General features: G+C 44.2%; 3 protein-coding genes across 4 annotated transcripts; all 3 read left to right on the forward strand.

Annotated features, from left to right (window-relative positions):
* Positions 1 to 4,206: 4,206 nt before the first annotated feature.
* LOC136455435 (AP2-like ethylene-responsive transcription factor BBM1) lies at positions 4,207 to 8,379 on the forward strand. Its single transcript, XM_066455461.1, has 9 exons — positions 4,207 to 4,339; positions 4,449 to 5,154; positions 5,439 to 5,521; positions 5,689 to 5,697; positions 5,821 to 5,909; positions 6,053 to 6,126; positions 6,257 to 6,307; positions 6,433 to 6,509; positions 7,074 to 8,379. Exons 1-9 carry the CDS (start codon positions 4,207 to 4,209, stop codon positions 7,958 to 7,960), a joined length of 2,109 nt encoding a protein of 702 aa, XP_066311558.1. The 3' UTR covers positions 7,961 to 8,379.
* A 1,176-nt stretch (positions 8,380 to 9,555) lies between these two features.
* Positions 9,556 to 11,358, forward strand: LOC136453774 (extensin-like). The gene is made up of 3 exons (XM_066454324.1): positions 9,556 to 9,784; positions 9,971 to 10,972; positions 11,146 to 11,358. The coding sequence occupies exons 1-2, from the start codon at positions 9,556 to 9,558 to the stop codon at positions 10,945 to 10,947; spliced, it is 1,206 nt and encodes a 401-aa protein (XP_066310421.1). The 3' UTR covers positions 10,948 to 10,972; positions 11,146 to 11,358.
* Positions 11,359 to 13,690: 2,332 nt separating this feature from the next.
* On the forward strand, positions 13,691 to 19,472 carry LOC136450909 (uncharacterized protein At3g49140-like). Of its 2 annotated transcripts, XM_066451591.1 has the most exons (13): positions 13,691 to 13,982; positions 14,976 to 15,084; positions 15,168 to 15,393; positions 15,578 to 15,680; positions 15,771 to 15,835; positions 16,481 to 16,600; positions 16,709 to 16,804; positions 17,399 to 17,555; positions 17,642 to 17,704; positions 17,788 to 17,897; positions 17,973 to 18,125; positions 18,615 to 18,710; positions 18,798 to 19,471. In XM_066451591.1, the coding sequence occupies exons 2-13, from the start codon at positions 15,008 to 15,010 to the stop codon at positions 18,894 to 18,896; spliced, it is 1,365 nt and encodes a 454-aa protein (XP_066307688.1). In that variant the 5' UTR covers positions 13,691 to 13,982; positions 14,976 to 15,007; the 3' UTR covers positions 18,897 to 19,471. The 2 variants fall into 2 exon arrangements, with proteins under 2 accessions (XP_066307688.1, XP_066307689.1); XM_066451592.1 differs by lacking the exon at positions 17,642 to 17,704 and having other exon boundaries at positions 18,798 to 19,472.
* Positions 19,473 to 19,809: the final 337 nt, after the last annotated feature.

The following is a 19,809-nucleotide window of genomic DNA, read 5'->3' on the forward strand; positions in this document are numbered from 1 at the left end:
CGCGCGGAGGCCGCGGCCCAAGCGCAGGTCACAACGTGGGCGGCCCAGTAGCCAGCCCACGCCTAATTTGCAGCATGGTAGGTTATGGTCATGAACCAAACATACCCTAATTCAACTCCTTAGACGCCACGGTTCCTTTAGAATTGCGTTTCACGTACCCATACTCCACCACCTGAAGAAAATTCTTGTTGGATATATGGGCACACAACAAGAAAAACTTTCCAAAACTCTTCCACCCTCCACTATTTGTTCACCTTTTGTGTTGGTTTATAGTACGTGGAAGTTCATATGCCACACTAGCAAGACGTGAGATCGAACAAAGTGGCGAGCACGTGGTTTATGTCTCCAAAGTCATGAAGGAGACAGACTTATCATCTACTAGTATTGCATTGCACATCCAAGAAGACGCACACGTGTGAGTGTCCATACTAGCCAGCGCCCAGCGGTCGACTTGCATTGAGTAGAAACAAAGCATGCATGCACATGCCAATGGACGCACACATGCACTTTATCGTTCCAAGAGAAGATTGGACAGCGATGGTGGACTGAGATCAGTGTGTGCACGTCGGAAGCGGCATAAAATCTCTCCATCTCTCTCTCTAGTGCACTCCATCAGTACCATTACCATATATACTATATACATCTCTGTTTCAGAATAACTGAAAAGGTTTTATGGTTTTATAATAAGTCAAATGTTTTAACTTCAATCAAGTTTATAAAGAGAACTATTAATATTTATAGCATTAAATATGTACACATTTTAAAATGAGACAACTCATGACACTCATAACTTTGATCACTACTTTATGAAATTTTGGACTATGACAGTGTATCAAATACCTGTATCAAACATATTGTCGGGTTCATAAACCCGGGGTCTCCCAATGGACCTGCTTCCCTACAATACTTGGCCCAACAGGCGGCGCAGCGACAACGCGCGTCTGGTCCGGCCTAGATACACAATGACAGGCCGAGACCACAATCCAGTCCCCGACCGGCACCTCCGGCCAGGAGACCTGGTCGGAGCCCCGACCGGAAGGCCTGGCCGTGGTGGGACCGCAGTCCGACTTTGACCCCGTTCCTCCGACCGAGGATATGTTGGACCTTTGCTCGCCTCTCTTTCCTGACCGACATGGTCGGGGCTGACTGGGAACGACCAACCAGGACGCCGGCTTGGTATGGGCCCGGAGAGCAGGCGGAGCAGATAAGGTAAGGCGCTCAAGTCAACCGCAATACCGAGGACCGTATCCTGCCATGCCCTGCGCACCTGCAGGACAGTACCGTCAGGCCATGTCAGACGGACACTATACAGCCTGCCAGACGCATCAGAGCACAAACAGTATTGTGGGCACCGTCGTTTGCCGTCCCAGGCGAACACTGTGTAGCCTGCCAGGTACAACAGGTCATGAACAGTAGGGTGGGCGATGGCGGCTTAAACAGTATGCGCGTGCGATGGCATGCCGTACCCGACGGCGTGGGCGACAAGACTAGGTAGCACCCGTACACACACTCTCTCTTTTCGTCTTTGACTTGTAAGGTCATCCCCTTCATTTATAAAAGGGGATGTGCTCTTTCCTAAAAGGATACAGTCTATACGCTCTCAACAACGGATAAGCTTGGACACACAGAGCATACACTCCAATACTTAGCGCACGTCCATCACTCTCTTCCACTCGGATCAGAGTCCGATCGGGCCTCTAACACCCCCTTCTCATTCCTTACTTGTTTGTAACCCCACAGCAAACTTCGAGCACCTGGACTCAAGAGTAAAGTCACTGACCGACTGAAACTGGATGTAGGGCACGTTGCCTGAACCAGTATAAATCCTGTGTCATCGCGTGCTAGGCCACATCCGATCACAGCGCACGATAAAACTATAAATATTTATTTGTCGGTCACATTTCGCACCGACACATATAGTTTTAAGCATCATCTCTTCCATGTATATTTATAATTCAATACCAGTATTCTATTGTGAAAAAAGATTAGGCAAATCTTTATGTGTTCGTGTGCTTCCGAAACTAGACGGCATTTTGAAAGTATTTTTCAAAAATATGCCTGGAACCATATAAATGAAGACGCCATGTTTTTTGATAGAGGATCAGAGTAACTTTTCATCACTTATTGACAAGGCCATATCATCAGCAGTCTCAAGTCTCAAATGGCCTGGTGAATATAGATCGTCGACATTCACACACTACCGAGGTACTCCGGTTAATTAACTGAACTGTGTGAAGCTAGGTTAATTAACTGAACTGTGTGAACTCCGGTTAAAAGTAGTTCATGAGTTTGATATTAACCAGCTTTTACCGCGTAAGTATGAACAGGTAACTGTAGTTACTTGTCCTCTATTAGTTTGAACCCTCTCCAGGTAGACCTCTCTAGCTTTGACGGTCAAAGTTTTAGGCCAGGGGAGGAGGGGAGGCCAGCGGTGCAGTTACCGAGATAAAAACACACACGCCCTATCTTAACCTCCACTTCTCCTTCCCCCGTAAAGAGAGATTAAAAAAGGATTAGTTCATCCGTACTAACCTGGCGTAGAGGAGAGAGAGAGAGAGAGAGAGAGAGAGAGAGAGAGAGAGAGAGAGAGAGAGAGAGAGCACTCTTGTTAACAATTCTCCCTGGAGGATCCTATGCGAGGTTTTTAGGGTGTTTTTTGCTCACTTCTCTATGCGCGGCGTCTGAAGCTAGAAGATGGACTTGCTTGGGAGCGCCAAGCTTTTCTATGGCCGGAAGACAAGGGTTCGTGTTCTCTTCTAGGATGCAGGTGGCACGTCCTCTCCGTCCACCATGCATGAACTTGATCTCTTCTTTTCATCTTTTCTGCCTGTCGACCTTCATCTTTTGAAGCAAATCAAAGAGTAGTATTTCTTTTTTGAAGCATGCATGACAAGTAAGGATTGTCGTGCACCCCCTACAGTACTCCATTGAGAGTATGTGTGACTATTGATTGCATTGAAAGAATAATTCATATCTCATAGTATCATATATAATTGGATACAGACTAATTCATTTTACGATAGCTAGGGTTGGAATTCTGGTTTTATAGCTAAATCGTGATCATGACTACTGTGGATTTTTGAAATGGCTATGTATATCTTAGAATTACTACTGTTGATAAATGAAATATATTTAGGGTATAATAATTGTAGCACTAGTAGTTATCTTAGAATGATCACTATTTGCCCATGCATGTATGTTAACCCGTTTGTGCAATGTGTGTTTGTGTTAGAGGTGATGCGAGCCTAGGGCTTTTTGTGTAAAAACATGTCAGATATTCAGCTTCTGCAGGTGACTGTGAATGGATTTAGGGTACTGTTCATATGCTTATTTCAGCAGGCTTGAACAGTGTTTTGGCTCATATAGCCGGAACAACTTAATTATATACCACTAGTTGGAGAAGCGTATCCATGCATATGTCAACTGGATGTGCATAAATGTCCAGCACTCATGTACTGTACCCGTGTGCGTGCATGTGCATCCTTCATATATTTGAAAAAAAATCATACCAGAACATCTGCTTACTCATGGAGATCCTAGACAAATAGAACAACTCTTAGATCTTGAGTCATTTCTTTTTTTTTTCTTCCAAGAAGGATTCAATATCTTAATCGTTCTTAAGAGCAAGTTTCCAGTCAAATGACAGTGACAAGGTATACTATTATCGAGAGTAAAAGGTCGTGACTTTAGTAGTACATGTACATGCATGCGCAGATACATCATCAGGTACTCATATAGGCACACATCTAGACATGTTTTGAGGAAAATGAGACAAAGTATAGTGGAGACTTCCCCAGAAAGCAGAAGAAAAAAGTGGTTTCTGTTCAGCTAAATCATACTACAATGTTTTTTTTTATTAAAATACAGTACTCCATTTTTTTTACTCAAAGAAACTTCCCCTACTTATATCATATACTCGATCCAATTTATATATAGATTATATATAGTAGTGTAGAGTATCTCGCCATCACATAGTAGTGCCACTAATCTTCTGGAGTGTTCTAGTTGTATAAATATCTACCGGTACCAGCACTGTTGCTTAATGCTTCAAAACACTCTGCTTGACTTCCCCTTCTCTTCCCTAACCTTTGCACTGTCCAAAATGGCTTCCTGATCTCCTCCGCACTTCCCCCTATCAATCTAAGAAGAAACACAAGTCGAAACCATTAGGGGCAAATAAATCGCTGCTCTTTCAGATAATCAACCATGGCTGTGAACAACTGGCTCGCTTTCTCCCTCTCCCCGCAGGAGCTGCCGCCCTCCCAGACGGACTCCACCCTCATCTCCGCCGCCACCACCGACGACGTCTCCGGCGATGTCTGCTTCAACATCCCCCAAGGTATGTGTCTATCGATCGATATATGTACATACATAAGCGAACATATATATCTGTAGTTTGTGGCCCGAATGCGTATTGAAGCTAGCATGAAATGTCGTCGTTCTGTCAGATTGGAGCATGAGGGGATCAGAGCTTTCGGCGCTCGTCGCCGAGCCGAAGCTGGAGGACTTCCTCGGCGGCATCTCCTTCTCCGAGCAGCATCACAAGGCCAACTGCAACATGATTCCCAGCACTAGCAGCACAGCTTGCTACGCGAGCTCAGGTGCTACCACCGGCTACCATCACCAGCTGTACCACCAACCCACCAGCTCCGCGCTCCACTTCGCGGACTCCGTCATGGTGGCCTCCTTGGCCGGCGTCCACGACGGCGGTGCCATGCTCAGCGCGGCCACCGCTAATGGTGGCGCTGGCGCTGCCAGTGCTAATGGTGGCGGCAGCATCGGGCTGTCCATGATCAAGAACTGGCTGCGGAGCCAACCAGCTCCCATGCAGCCGAGGGTGGCGGCGGCTGGGAGCGCGCAGGGGCTCTCTTTGTCCATGAACATGGCGGGGACGACGCAAGGCGCCGCTGTCATGCCACTTCTCGCTGGAGAGCGCGGCCGGGCGCCCGAGAGTGTGTCGACGTCGTCGGCACAGGGTGGAGCCGTCGTCACGGCCCCGAAGGAGGATAGCAATGGCAGCGGTGTTGCCGGCGCCGGCGCCCTGGTTGCCGTGAGCACGGACACGGGTGGCAGCGGCGCGTCGGCTGACAACACGGCAAGGAAGACGGTGGACACGTTCGGGCAGCGCACGTCGATTTACCGTGGCGTGACAAGGTAAGGGTCCGGTATAAAATAAATCGTCACTTCGTTAGAGAACTAAACTAGCACAAATCTGTAATGAATCAAGTAATCATGAAATTTAGAAAAGCCATTAGTAATGCAAGGAGCTATCATGATAGATTTGATTGCATCTAGACAGTTCTGAATCAAATGAGTAAGGCAATGTGTAGCCTTTGATGATCTCGCTGATTATTAGGAGTGCCATTGTATTGGGCATGATAGATTGTGGTATAGCAGTAGACAATTAACAAAAGGCTACCACTTTTGAATTATTTTAGGCATAGATGGACAGGGAGATATGAAGCACATCTGTGGGACAACAGTTGCAGAAGGGAAGGACAAACTCGCAAGGGTCGTCAAGGTACCAATATATTGCAATACACCGTATTTAAATATATATATGTTTTTTCTGTAATTAAGTTTATACTTTCATCAATGTTGTTATTATTAACTGACATTACTTCGCATTATCATTTTTGGATTTGTCATCATGATTTGTGGCATTGAAATCAACTCTTGAATCTACAGTCTATTTAGGTACGCGATTTCACTTGATTTGGGTCCAACTACTTAATTCAGTTTGTTTTCCCCTATAACCATCCTTTTTTCATCTGTATTCTCATCGCCTCTCTTATTTTTTCCATCTTGTACAACTGATAGGTGGCTATGATAAAGAGGAGAAAGCCGCTAGGGCTTATGATCTGGCTGCTCTTAAGTACTGGGGTCCCACAACAACAACAAATTTTCCAGTATGTATATGTAGAATGCAGTTTTACTTTACTGAAGATCATATTGTTGCTAAATGTGATCTGGAGTGAAGGTTCTGTATTTTTTTGTTAATTATGTACATTGCTGGAATTGTACTTAAAGGTATTTGTTTTTGTATTTCTAGGTGAGTAACTACGAAAAGGAGCTGGAAGATATGAAGCACATGACAAGGCAGGAGTTTGTAGCGTCTCTGAGAAGGTCGGTCTAACAGCATTGATTAATCAGTGCCAACTCTACTGAATAAACATCTACTCTGTTAATTGTTAAAGTTTGAGAAAGATCAACTGCATATTAATTAGATCTTATAGACCACTGTATATGAATGCAGGAAGAGCAGTGGTTTCTCCAGAGGTGCATCCATTTACAGGGGAGTGACTAGGTATGAATTCATATAATGGCGTCAACAAACACACACATACACTTGTTGGATTGAGGAGGCAAATAATGCATGTATGGATTGAAAATGTGTGACTGGTGTTTTACTTGAACTCTCTGTAATTATAGGCATCACCAACATGGAAGATGGCAAGCACGGATTGGACGAGTTGCAGGGAACAAGGATCTCTACTTGGGCACCTTCAGTAAGTATCAGAGATGTTTTTTTCATTGTATGTAGAGTACTCCCGTATATATATTCACCACACACAAGCAAATTACTGTCAACTAACAAGCTCAACGCAATGAGAATTGAAGCAAGTGTTACAGCTGATAGTACACATTTGTAGACCTGCTGCATATGGATGTTATATATGATGACTATTAAAAGTGTGACCATTGCATCAAGTCATGCAAAGTTGCATTGCAGTAGTACATTACTTAGTGCATGCTCCTCAAGTGGCTTTTTCAAACCTGATCCCATGTCTGGTGCTATTGTTGCCTCCCATTCACCCGTGCATCAGGTCAAAATAGTACTATGCCTCAATAAGAAACAAACGAGCATGCACTGTCAGCAGCAGACTAATCAAGTTCCAGCATTTACTAATAAACTAATTAGGCTACAGCATCCAAAAGATTCTACCCATTAAGCTACAACTTGTTCATGCATGCATGCATGCATGCATATACCAGGATACCACCATGCTTGCACCATGTTCGTGCTTGGGATATTTGAGCTGAGCCGAGTGTGCAACCTTGTGTGGATGCAGGCACGCAGGAGGAGGCAGCGGAGGCATACGACATTGCGGCGATCAAGTTCCGCGGCCTCAACGCCGTCACCAACTTTGACATGAGCCGCTACGACGTGAAGAGCATCCTGGACAGCAGTGCGCTCCCCATCGGCAGCGCCGCCAAGCGCCTCAAGGAGGCCGAGGCCGCCGCGTCCGCGCAGCATCATGCGGGCGTGGTGAGCTACGACGTCGGTCGCATTGCGTCGCAGCTCGGTGACGGCGGCGCCCTGGCGGCTGCGTACGGCGCGCACTACCATGGCGCCTGGCCCACCATCGCGTTCCAGACGACCGCGGCCACGGGCCTGTACCACCCGTACGCGCAGCCGATGCGCGGGTGGTGCAAGCAGGAGCAGGACCACGCGGTGATCGCGTCGGCGCACAGCCTGCAGGAGCTCCACCACCTGAACCTTGGTGTCGCCGCCGGCGCGCACGACTTCTTCTCGGCGGGGCAGGTGGCTGCGATGCACGGCCTGGGTAGCATGGACAATGCATCACTCGAGCACAGCACCGGCTCCAACTCCGTCGTCTACAACGGGATTGGTGACAGCAACGGCAGCACCGTCGTCGTCGGCGGTGGCTACATGATGCCGATGAGCGCTGCCGCTGCGACGACCACCACGGCAATGGTGAGCCACGAGCAGGTGCATGCACGGGCACAGGGGGACAACGGCGAAGCCAAGCAGGCTGCACAGATGGGGCACGAGAGCTACCTGGTGAACGCGGAGAACTATGGTGGCGGGAGGATGTCTGCGGCCTGGGCGACTGTCTCAGCACCACCTGTGGCGACGGCGGCAAGCAGCAACGACAACATGGTCGACGTCGGGCATGGCGGCGCGCAGCTCTTCAGTGTCTGGAACGACACTTAAGCGACGTATGCCGGCCTGGCTCCGATCCGTCGAAAAACGTACACTGACATAAGTAACACTTAGGGTTCCTGATGGAGGTGACCAGTAAGTTGTTATTTGTCATATGCTTAAGTTCTTAATTTGTAGCTGGAAGGAAAGCTAGGGTTTCTTCTGAAGGGTGGGGTGATGGTTTGTGAAGAGTGCCATGGGGGTTTCTCCATGACGATACCTTCACTTGCTGACATTTTGGGGTTCAGGCTCAGAAGATGTTTACCAAGTAGTTGTATTAACCAAGCAATATTAAATTAGATGGGTAGAAAATGGAACCAGCAAGCCTGCTTGTAAATGGTAGCTAGGGTGGATGACCTGACATGAGGTGAAAACTGATGTGGCATCTTAATGGTCTAGCATTTCCATTCAAATGATCAAATTGAAGCAGGGAAATCAAGCAAAAGTTCTTTCATTATTTCATTTGCCTTTTCTGTTTCCCTTTCTGTCCATCGTCCATCGTCCGTCGTCCTTCATACTCTCCGATTGTTTTTGGGCTCAGTTCTCTCTCCTTTACGATAGAATTTTTTATGGGCCCAGTTTAATGCATTGTGCAGATTGGGCCCAACCTGTTCGCCTGAATTGACTTTGGCTCCCACCGACCAAACCAGGTGCACTTCCTTTCTTTTGGGCACCAAAAAAAGTCACCACCATATTCCAGCTGATTTCTTTGTTCTGTCGCGAAACCAGAGGACTGATTAAATAAAGAGCATGCAAATGAAACAAACGAGCAAGTAAACAATCATTTGTTAGTTAAACCTACTCTTGCACGGAGATGGAGCAGGACAGTTTTGTTAGACTGAACCATTCGAGCTGACCAAGAGCGGCACCCTTTTGACTTGAGATTAGCCCCTATCCTGTGGCCAGTGGGCTATGTGTTTGAGCAGAGCAGTTGAAGCTACACACACCATGCTCCATGCATACCTTTGACAGGGATGAAAAAGTGAAGCAGTTTAGCTCCATCTCTAGTAACCTTTTTGTGTTCCCAGCTACAAATGCTGAATATCAAACATTCACATGTTCAATAACTGAAACTGCTGGAATTGAGTAGCTAGATGACCAAAGAAAATTTGCTCCGAGAAGAAGAGCATTGTAATGCAGCAGGCACACAGTATATGTTCTCCTAGCTCCTGTACTTCTGTTTAATTACGCTAGTACCAACATTACATAAAACGGAAAAAAATAGGTGCCTGAAGAAATGGCACCGCAACACACTTTCAGTGAGTTCTGGGGGTACAACAAGATGACTAGGACATCCTGACCAAATTCATTTTCATACGATGGCCTGCCATCGCATGTTTCTTCTAAATCCTGTCAGTTTTTTTTTTCCTTGACGGAAACATGCACAGCAGTGAAAAAAAAACATAGGCATGGATTTGGTATGCAATATACAGTGCAAATTTACAAGCAACTAGAACAGGATAATGTTGACCCACTTCACTCCATCGCCTACCTGCTCTCGATCCCTCAAACCTTGCAACCATGGCAACTATAAATAGCCATCCACATCTAAAGCCAAAACCATCCACATCCTCTCCTGCTCTCACTTGGCAAAGCACTATCCAGCTATGAAAATGAGCATGACAGGCCAGCCAAAGGGTCACCTATGGCTGATCTTCACCATGTTGTTCGTCACTTCTGCAATGCACATCGAGGGAGCGGGCAACTTTGCACCACCTTCTCTTTCCATATCACCAACATATGATCCTGTTATTAAGGTGATTGGGAAGGTGTACTGCTACAGATGCTTCAATGAGGCACACCCAGACGAATCACGTGGGAAGATGAACCTGGAAGGTGAAATTTTGTGCCTACCCCTGTTCTTATGATCTCATCATGCTAATGCAGTCAGCTTGGAAAAATATCAATGCCCCTGTTTGCTAGTAGTAATATTCCTTAAACATCAATGCTGACCTTTAGCATACCATCCCTAAATGTCCTTCTGTGTTTCATATTTATCTGTTTACAATGATCTGGACGCAGGAGCCATGGTCAAGGTCACTTGTCAGGCAAATGACCAAGCACTAGTGGCATTTGGCTACACCAGAAGCAATGGCAAATACAGTGTGATCCTTAAGGGCTTGCCAATTAGCAACAACTATGGGGCTGACTCGTGTAAGGTTGAGCTCCATGGAGCACCAGGAGGATCAGACTGCAATGTGCCAATTGAGTTAAATTTGTCTGGGCTCAGTGTTTACTCCAAATCAAGCGAGGAGCTGGTTTTTAAAGCAAACCAGATAATGGCATTTGCATCAAAGAATACATTTGGCTGTTCGAAACCACAGACGCAACCACCAATGCATCCCTACAGTTCCCCACCACTCCCTTACCAGTATCCCTCGCCTCCTGCTACCCACAAGTCTCCACCATTGCATTATCAATATTCACCACCACCTGCTTACCAGCTTCCACCCCCAGCATACCAGTACCCATCACCTCCACAAAACTACTATATTTCGCCACCACCTTACCAACAGTCCATGCTTCCGAATAGCTACCAAACTCCACCACCTCCACAAGGCACCAAGTCTCCAGTACAACCCCACAAGTATTTACCACCACCATACTACTACAACTCTCCGCCACCACAACACCAATACAACTATGTGCCTCCACCACTAGCTTACCAGTACCCCCCACCTCCATACATCCAGAAGTCACCACTTGTACCATCATCACCAGCGTCTCCATACCACTATAACTCTCCACCTACATACCAGTATTCACCACCTCCATATAACTATCAATCTTCACCGCCACCTGCCCAGTATTCCCCACCATTACCTCCAAATGCTCCAAAACATCTACATCCAACTGTTCCCCATGCAAAATCTCCACCAGCATCTCCACAACCTCTTTACCAGTACAACACCCCACCACCTCCCAAGGAGGTCATGCCATCGACGATGCCACCTCTGCACTCCTACCAATCCCCACCGCCAACGAATCAGCTATCTTGAGCATCAGCACTGGTGCTATTTAAGTGTAAGTTTCCTTTTGTAGTCAAATACACCATCTGAAACTTTACATAGATGATATTGTGCGTTGTCTTCAAAAATTAAATCACGGTTTTGTCAAGTTTGAACATTCTACATGACTTTTGCAAACTCAAAATACACAATACAATAGTTAACCATATGACTCTGGTTGCCTTTCAGGACCAGGCATGAGCAAATAAACGAAACAAGCTTGATGCCCATGTTGATTCTCAAGAGGAAGGAGTGTCATAGCTGGAGCCTTCAGCTTCCGTCAGTACTCTATATGTAGAGTTTGTCCATTGCATTATCTAGAGTTGTTGCAGCTTTCATTTCTTGCCTATAGCTATTTCAGCAATGTAATCATAAGTTAAATGAGATTTATTAATAACTCTATCAATCCAACATATGGTGTGTACTCGTTGCGGCTAAAAAAAAGACTTCTTGCTTATGCCCTTACTTGTCAGTTGTCAAGAAAATGGAACGAATCAGAAATTCAGAATTCACTTGTTCCTCTCTTTTTTAATCCAATAATTCACTTTGTTTTTGGTTTATACTGTAGCATCTAAACGAGGTTCACAATCCAGAAGAGATATCTCCTCTGTACGAGAAGATTAAAAATGACTGACATTATTTACCCGCCAGCAAAAATAAAATAAAATAAAAATCGTTGTAGATCAGCAACCCCTGGGCACACACCACACAGGCAACACAATCTTCACGAATCACGAAAAGCTTCAACACACTAAAATCGTTTCATCTTCTTCTTTTTCGCGCGAGAGAACAGAGAAGGAAAAAACAGCTCTCTGCATCGAACTTCGATGGTCAAGTGTGCAGCAGCACACGAAACTTTCAACAAAAAAAAAGTGTGCAGCACACCGATCAATGCGGCACCACTCCATATCCAGCACATGGACTCATGGAGACACGATCCGTCGCACCATTCTTCATGTGGACGATTCTCATCCTCGGCGGTTCAGGACTTCAGGTGTACCGGCACCAAAAACATGTTATCCGAACTCTGAAGAAAAAAAAAAACTCCATGCGTCTCAGGAGTCAGGACTTGGAAAGCGTAACACAGCGCATGGACCTGTAGAGCCCCATGTAAAAACTGTCGTGCCATCGGTCAGAGTGTTGTTGTCTTTACCTCGGCGAGTAGGCGAGGTATGCAGAGGCTCCGAGTGCTCGGCCATCGCTCTCCAGAAAAGGGTCCAAAGTGACGACTGAAAGAAAAGCGGCAAGCGGACGAACCAAAACAGGGTGAAAACAAACAGAAACATGTCGTCCGTTTTTCGTGAGCCGAAGCCGATCATGAGGCTGCGGTCGGCGTTGCTCGCAGGCCCTGCGGAACTTTTTTTTGATGCCAACGGAATCTGGGTGAGATATTCCCTGCCTGTGCACGCAAACGACCATCCAAATTTGTTCCAATCCAATCCAATCCAAACTGCCAGTCAGGTCTCAGGTACGAGCGCTACTCCTCATCTCTTGTCTTCTCCCTCGCCCAAATGCTATCCATACGTCTCCAATCCTTTTCACCTGCTGACGGCAGCCAGCGACGTTTCCCAAGCCCTCGTTTAGTTGGGCTCAAAACGTTGACTAATTAGGCTCAAAACGTTCGTCTCGCAAAGTACAATAAAATTATGCAATTAGTTTTTGATTTCGTCAATATTTAATACTCCATGCATATACTACAAATTTAATATAATAGAAAATCTTCTTTTTGCATAGTGTTAAAGTTTGGATTTTGGTGGACTAAACAAGCCCCAAATCCCAATATTGCTATGCTGCCCAAAATCGTCAGACTGGCAATGCTATTCAGAGGAGGAGCAATCAGCAATGAATGCTAGTAGTATCCTGTACGGAGTAAATAGCAACATCTTTAGGCTCTCTCTGACCACACCATTTAAAATACAAGACATATTCGTACTTTGGGTAGTGTTACAGGTAAAAGGTTCAATACCTATTCGGTATCTTCTCTAACAACAAAACTCAAAAGAGAATCATTTCTGCAAATGAGTTTTCAGGAGAGAGGATACCCATATTTAAGTTGTGTCTCTCAAACAATCTAAAATAAATTTTCCGTATAGATACTCTGTTAAAAGCTAATTTTAGATCTCTCATTATCCATTTTGAATTTGGATCGACCGTCTTAGCCGTATATAGGGAGTGCATTGCAGTTCTCTACCACGTCTACGGCTCACGTACAGTGGTCACTGCACGTGTTATCATTCAAAGTAGGAAGCGAACTGCAACCATCGTCATCAATTTTTTGGTTGTACATATGGGACCAGACTAAGGACCAATAATAAATGCGGAATTTACCTCGAGATCCAACTTCACCAACTCCAAAGAATAACCTTCACCCTGTTTACTTTATTATCCTTATAAGTCGACTGATGTTATTTTATTATAAAAAAAAAATACTATATTATGACGGGTAAACATGGTACTATCAAACGAACATGGTGCTTACCATAGGGCTAGCACGCTCATACCGTCACACGGTACGGGAAGGAAAACCCCAAAAATGCTGTGCTCGTGTGTTGGGCATGATTAAGCCAAACCATGTTTATGTTCATGTTAATTACAACATCTTCCCCTTATATTCAAGATATTTTTTAAAAAATAAAACGAAATTTGAGAGAAGAATCTGCAGCTCAGGAGCGCAGCAAACCCTGCGCTGTGCGTGCAGGAGCCAGGAGGCGCAAAAATTACCAAAAGGGCCCTTCACTACTGGGCTGGCGGCTAGTCTCTCGTCGGTCCCAACTCCCAAAGGGGGAAGAGGGGAAACCGGGCGCAGCGCAGCGCAGGACACGGAGAGAGAACTCGCCAGCCTAGTCTGCGCGGTGATCCGTCTCCCCTGGGTGTTCCGCCGTGTTGCGGGCTGCGGCAGAGACAGGAGGTTGCCGTTCTCGCCGCCGCACGCCGCACGCCACGGTTCTGCTCCGCTTGATCCTGCGGCGGTGCGGCCCTGTTTTCTTTTCCCCTGTCGTTTCAGGTGGCCAGCCTTGGTTTTGCCGGTGAGTGCCGCTGACCTCGCCCTTCCCCGTATCCAATTCGATTGCGCTTAGAATCACTGCTGCGACTACGAGGATTGGCGTCCCGGAGATGTCTACTGTTTCCTTCTAAATGTCCATACTGATGCTTAGCTTGAAGAACATAGGAGACCTGTTCCGTGATCACCGCAGCATCTAATTCGTGTGCGATTGCTCACTGGATCATCTAGTCTTGATTGATTGGAGAATTTGGTTGAATCGCTTTGGTATTACTAGTTTGTTACAAGTGGCGTTTGCAGTGTTCTGTTAATTGCAACGGCTTCAGTTGGTAAAGTGCTCTGATCCACAGGGTCCCACCGTTAATACATGGTGCTGAGGAATTAGGCCGAGCGTGAGTATGAGTGGCAGTTTGCACATTCACAAGTGTCTCGTTTCCCTCATGGGATTATTCCGGTTCATCTGACTCGAACTTCATTATGTTTGGCACTGTCCAGGGCATCTCTTTCCCTGTTTCTCCCCTGATATGCACAATTGCAGTTGAGGGAAATAGTGATATGCCTAACTTCTTTGAAGGAAGATGTTCGTGAACACCCAAATTTTCTTCCATCTGGTCATCTGGATGCATTTTACCATGTTATGTGTTCTAATCCGCTGTATTTGATTGATAATCAACACAATAGTGCACCGGGCTCAATGTTGGAGTATTTGCTATGCTCCCTCCCTTTGCTAGATGAATTAGCCATTTGTTCTTTTTTCAGAAAAGGCAATTGACCCTTTGTTTTGTGATTTGTCACCATTTGTTTTGGTACCCTCTTCTGTAGCATTTTCTTTGAGAATACCAGTAACCTCTGTTTTGATCTGGTAAATAGACACATATTTAAATTGTGTCAAGAGAAATACCATCCATGCGGAATCATCCATGTTATGTACATATTCCTCGAAACGAGTATTTACTAAGTACATGTGCCATCAGCATTTTCTTTTTTGGGCCTAACAATTCTGTTATTCTTTTTGCAGAACTCATTCCGTGGCCTCTGCTGTAGTGTACAATGGCGGCAGGAGCCACCTTAAACTGGGTTAAAACCCCATTCGACACCCGGAGATTTCATGACCAATCTAGTTTAAGGTCCTTCCAATTCTCATTGTGAGCACTTCCTCTCAATGGCTTTCTTGCATTTTGAAACTAACACCTGCAACCATTTCTTGCAGTTTCCGATGCCGAAACCCTTTTGGATCAATTCAGCCCTGGTGGCTGCCAACTGATCAAGACTCATCCCTAATCAAAGTTCGTGTGGCTGCTGATTATTCAGACTCAATGCCAGATTCAAAGTACACGAGAGATCGGGGTTATCACCCTCTTGAAGAAGTTAAAGAACGTCCAAAGAAGAAGGACCTGTTGCTGACAGATGTCGAAACAGCTAGAACAGTAGTAGAGGTATGGTAACCTGGTGCAACTAAATACTACTTGTGTTTCTTATGCACCAAGCTATTTAATGTTTCATAGGTATGGTTATGGCCTGTAGTATAGAGCTCCTCAAACTAATCCAAATATATGTTGTAAAAACTTGCACAAATTCCTCCAGGCGTAGGTAACGTTTACAATTTTCCATCTTGTCTAGGCCAATAGCAAGGGGTTGCTTGTATTTCCTGCTAGGGTACACAATGAACCTCATGGACATGTTGCTTGGTCAGAGTTTCAATATGTTGTTGATGACTATGGAGGTAATGCCTTAATGCATAGGAAAAAAATATACAGTAGAGCCTTCACAGTGCTCATCTTGTGCAGCTAACCCGTTGGTAACTTATGTACAGACATTTTCTTTGAAGTACCTGACAGCGAGAACATCTTGGAAGATGATACTGCAAACAATCCTGTGGTAAGATGTGCTACTGTGCTCACCAGCACAATACTAGTTAAAAACTAGATAATAATAATTTGCTTTCCTTGTTAGTGGTTTAGTTTCCTCGTAGGTGGATATGTACTCCATCCATTCCAAATTATAGGTTTATTTTGGCTTTTTTTAGATACATGTTCTTACTTTCTATCTAGACAGACGGACAAGTTTACATAGCTCACATATTATTCCTTAGGGCTCAAGTTGGGTAGTCCTGATGAGTGACCTTGTATCCATTATGAATAAGGCTAAAATTTAAATTATTCTTCTCTCTACGAAAAGTTAAAGTCATCTACTCATAGCAGTCTAGACTCCATAGTCTATCTGCCAGGGATCATCTGGTATTTATGTTGCATGGTAGTTATTCCTTTAAGGGCCAATGTTCACAATATAGTATCATTTGTCCCTTTTTTTCTCTATCTATGTAGGTTAGCGCAGATGCATTCTATGGTCAGTAATGTGATGTTAATGGGTTGCCCTTGTTGAGTTTTTTCAGCTTGCAAGTTTAGTGCTGCAGTCAACATGCTATAAAACAGTGTTATTCTGAATTAAAAAAAAATGTGCACCAGTGCTTGGATGGATGATTTACTTGCTTGAAATGATGATTTAATAATTGCACTATTGCAGACAGTTTTGATTGGAATGGACGGACCCATTATTGGAGAAAGTAGTGTGGTGATTACTGATTTTAGTGATTACATGGATGGTGAAAATTTAATGGACGTTCCTGATGAGCACCACACCAAGGTTTGCTAACAAGTTATCTTTCCTGCTTTCAGCAGGTGCTATGGGTCATTTTTGTTATTAGCAAGAAGCACTATCATTATTGATGTTTCCTTTGTGAAATGTCCCCAGATTGATACAGAAATAACTGATATTCTCATAGAGTGGGGGATGCCTGCAACAATGCGTGCAATACATCCAATTTACTTTGCCAAATGTTTGACAAAGGTAAGCGATAAATAGTTATTGAAGAGTGCAGACACCACAAACCAGCAGCCCTTGAAATAGTGAAAATGGTCAAGCTGATAAAGATGCTATTAACGATTCGTTGAATTCGCACTACATCATGCACGATTTGAATGCACTTTAGATTGCAGACTCCAGACCACTTGGGTTGTCACATATCAAGTTCTGAAAAAAAAGCAAAGGTAGAAAATCAAGATTGTCTCTCGTTAGCTTCAGAATATGGTATCTTTCAGCAGGGACAACAAATGTCAGTAAAACAAAAGAAAGAGCGGCAGCAGTTTGATGTCTTGCTCTGAGTATCCCTTTTCTCATCAATTAGTATTGGATAAAAACTCTGCTAAAAATGGAATATATTTAAAGAACATTGTGGCTTTTATATATATGTCAATCTGCACTTTTTTTATTTGTCTGAACTTTCATGTGCCGGTTTGTTGTAGAGTAAAAGCTTCACCAAAGCATGTCTCATAGCATGAGTGGTCACAACTCACAAGAGCACAGCCCTAAATGTGTCTCTCATCAAATCACTCGAGTTGCAGAGAACTAGGCAATCACGTTAGCTGCTCTTTTACTATACAGGCCATTCATAATAATAATGGGGAGAAGATGGATAGTCCATCAAATGGTCTCTCTATTGTAGGATATCTGAGACCTGCTTTCATAGAGGAAGAATCTTACTTGAGGAGCTTGTTTCATGGTGAATGCAACAGTGATGGTTATTCATCTGACCGGAAAGGTACTCCCATAGCAAAATTGGATAAGAAGACGCTTCTTTCCTTCTCTCAAATCTTATTCGTCAATCCAATGCCATTTTGGATGTAGTAAATGAAACAGATGAATACAAAAGAGAAACTCGGCCAGTTTCTGGAATCAATCGCCTCATTGGTAATTTAGTTGGTTGAAATCTTGCACGTCAGCTATCCACTTTACTCCAATTTTTATTTGACTAGTATTAAGCAAATATTCAGATGGTGATAAATCAAGATTTGACTTCAATGATGCTGAAACTAGTACTGATTCAATGATCTACAAGCTGGAGATAATGACAATTGAACTGTTTTCCATGTATGGCAAGCAGGTAAGTATATCACATGACTACTTGTTCTCAGTATTGTGGCCATTACAGTTTCATATATTCTGTGGATCACTGCAGTTTATGATTGATCCACAAGATTTTCAAGATTCAGAACCAGATATTCTTGCAAATTCTGCTTCAGCGATTATAGAACGGATCAAAGAAAACAGTGACCAATGTGCAATGGCTCTCAGGTCGCTCTGTCGCAGGAAAAAGGGCCTTACTGTCGAGGTGTGTTTGTTACCACTGATGAGTTATTTTCATGTTCACAATCTCAAATTATCATTCCTATTCATGGAATGCTCTTATTTTAACCATATGTCCAAATTCAGTATTTCACTGTGAAAAGGGTATAGTCCATTTTTCAACCGCCAACTTTGGTGGTGGCTCGATTTTCAATCTTGAACTACGAAATCGAGTACCAAACACCCTTCGACTGTCAAAACTAGACAAATTTGGTCCTCTTCCTGGTTTCAAAGGTAGTTTTCTATTTTCTAAAAATAATAAAAATCTGGATCAATCTCTAAAAATTCATAACTAATTTATTTTAAATCAGAAAAATATGAACCTAGTACCAATTTTTTTTTTCTAAAAATGTTATCTTGGAGGTTGAAAAATGCACTTTACCCTAATTAAGCATGATGTTCTCACTGTTGCATTGCCAATAGGACAAGCACTCCTTTAGCATAAGCTTTGTTTGCAATCTGATATGTTCTGTAGGAGGCAAGCTTGATTGGTGTTGACAGCCTTGGTATTGATGTAAGAGCCTTTTGTGGCTTGGAAGCTAGGACCGTTCGATTTTCATTCAATGCACAGGTTAGTTATTGGGCTTCATAAACTTTTAAAATTACCTCGTTTCTTTTAATGGAAGCTAGAACAATCCCTTGTAAACTTTGGTTTCAGGCGCTCTCTGAACGTTCAGCTGAAAAGAAGATCAGGCGAATGCTTTTCCCCCGTTACCAGCGTAAAAACGTGAAAACCTCTACTGAAGATGTGTCTTAATCAATCAGCTGATTTTTCTTAGAGAGCATGTAAGCACCTGGTTGAAAGACAAGGGTGTCAAGGGAATCAACCACAATATTAATGATTTGGTCTTATGCGAGTTTGCTAGGACATAGCGCACAACCTGTCGACTATGAGGATGACCAAAAGCATCAGAATACCTGATTGAGGTTTTGACCTCGCTGATGAAGGAAGAGTTGGCCATGCATGGTCTCTAACATGCTTCCAAGAATATAGTTTGGTTTCTGACAGATAATAAAAAACAAATAAGGTGCCAATTCGTGTAAAAGACGCACTGCAAGAGGAAACTGGTTAGCTGACCAAGCTTTGTCAGCTACAAATTCCCAGTAATAACGAGCTGCGAGAGGAAAGGGCAGAGCAACAAGGTCTCGTTGGCCTGAATCAGTTCATCTTACCCCAACTTGTAACTACAGTAACTTTGTTGTCTCTTTCATGTCTGAATAAATGTTTTTTTTCGATCAATATGTCTGAATAAATGTAATGTAACGCTACTGTGATTATGTCGTTGGTGAACTATACAAAAACGAAAAATGATAAAGTTTCGAGTGCTTTTAGCTGTCAGAGCCTACTGTGCTCGACTGTACTCGTGTACTGTAAGAAAAACGCCGTGCAGTTTTTTTTTTCAGGTAAATTTACATAACAAAGAAACCCTATATGCAGGCCCTTACTTGAGCCACATAGCTAAATAGAAGTGCCTGGGCCAAAAACTTAGGTCCGCCCCTAATGGAGCCCCCAATTTAGGAGTCCGTGCGGCGCTCGTGGTGAAAGCTTGAAAATGTCAAGTGAGTCCCAATGGTCAGTATCTATTAGGCGCGTTTGCGAGGGTGGCCGGACGGCCCGGCTGCACCCTCCAGCTGCAACTTCCCGTGTTTGCTGCCCTTCATCCCCAAGT

The sequence above is a fragment of the Miscanthus floridulus genome, chromosome 5 (assembly GCF_019320115.1).
Source record: "Miscanthus floridulus cultivar M001 chromosome 5, ASM1932011v1, whole genome shotgun sequence".
Taxonomy (NCBI): Eukaryota; Viridiplantae; Streptophyta; class Magnoliopsida; order Poales; family Poaceae; genus Miscanthus; species Miscanthus floridulus.

Coding starts and splice junctions, on each gene's coding strand:
- LOC136455435 (XM_066455461.1), top strand. CDS start 4,207: ATGGCTGTGAACAACTGGCTCGCTTTCTCCCTCTCCCCGCAGGAGCTG. Junction 4,340..4,448: donor CTGCTTCAACATCCCCCAAG/GTATGTGTCTAT, acceptor TCGTTCTGTCAG/ATTGGAGCATGAGGGGATCA. Junction 6,510..7,073: donor TCTCTACTTGGGCACCTTCA/GTAAGTATCAGA, acceptor GTGTGGATGCAG/GCACGCAGGAGGAGGCAGCG.
- LOC136453774 (XM_066454324.1), top strand. CDS start 9,556: ATGAAAATGAGCATGACAGGCCAGCCAAAGGGTCACCTATGGCTGATC. Junction 9,785..9,970: donor TGGGAAGATGAACCTGGAAG/GTGAAATTTTGT, acceptor ATCTGGACGCAG/GAGCCATGGTCAAGGTCACT.
- LOC136450909 (XM_066451591.1), top strand. CDS start 15,008: ATGGCGGCAGGAGCCACCTTAAACTGGGTTAAAACCCCATTCGACACC. Junction 17,705..17,787: donor TGGAATCAATCGCCTCATTG/GTAATTTAGTTG, acceptor GCAAATATTCAG/ATGGTGATAAATCAAGATTT. Junction 18,711..18,797: donor GATTTTCATTCAATGCACAG/GTTAGTTATTGG, acceptor CTTTGGTTTCAG/GCGCTCTCTGAACGTTCAGC.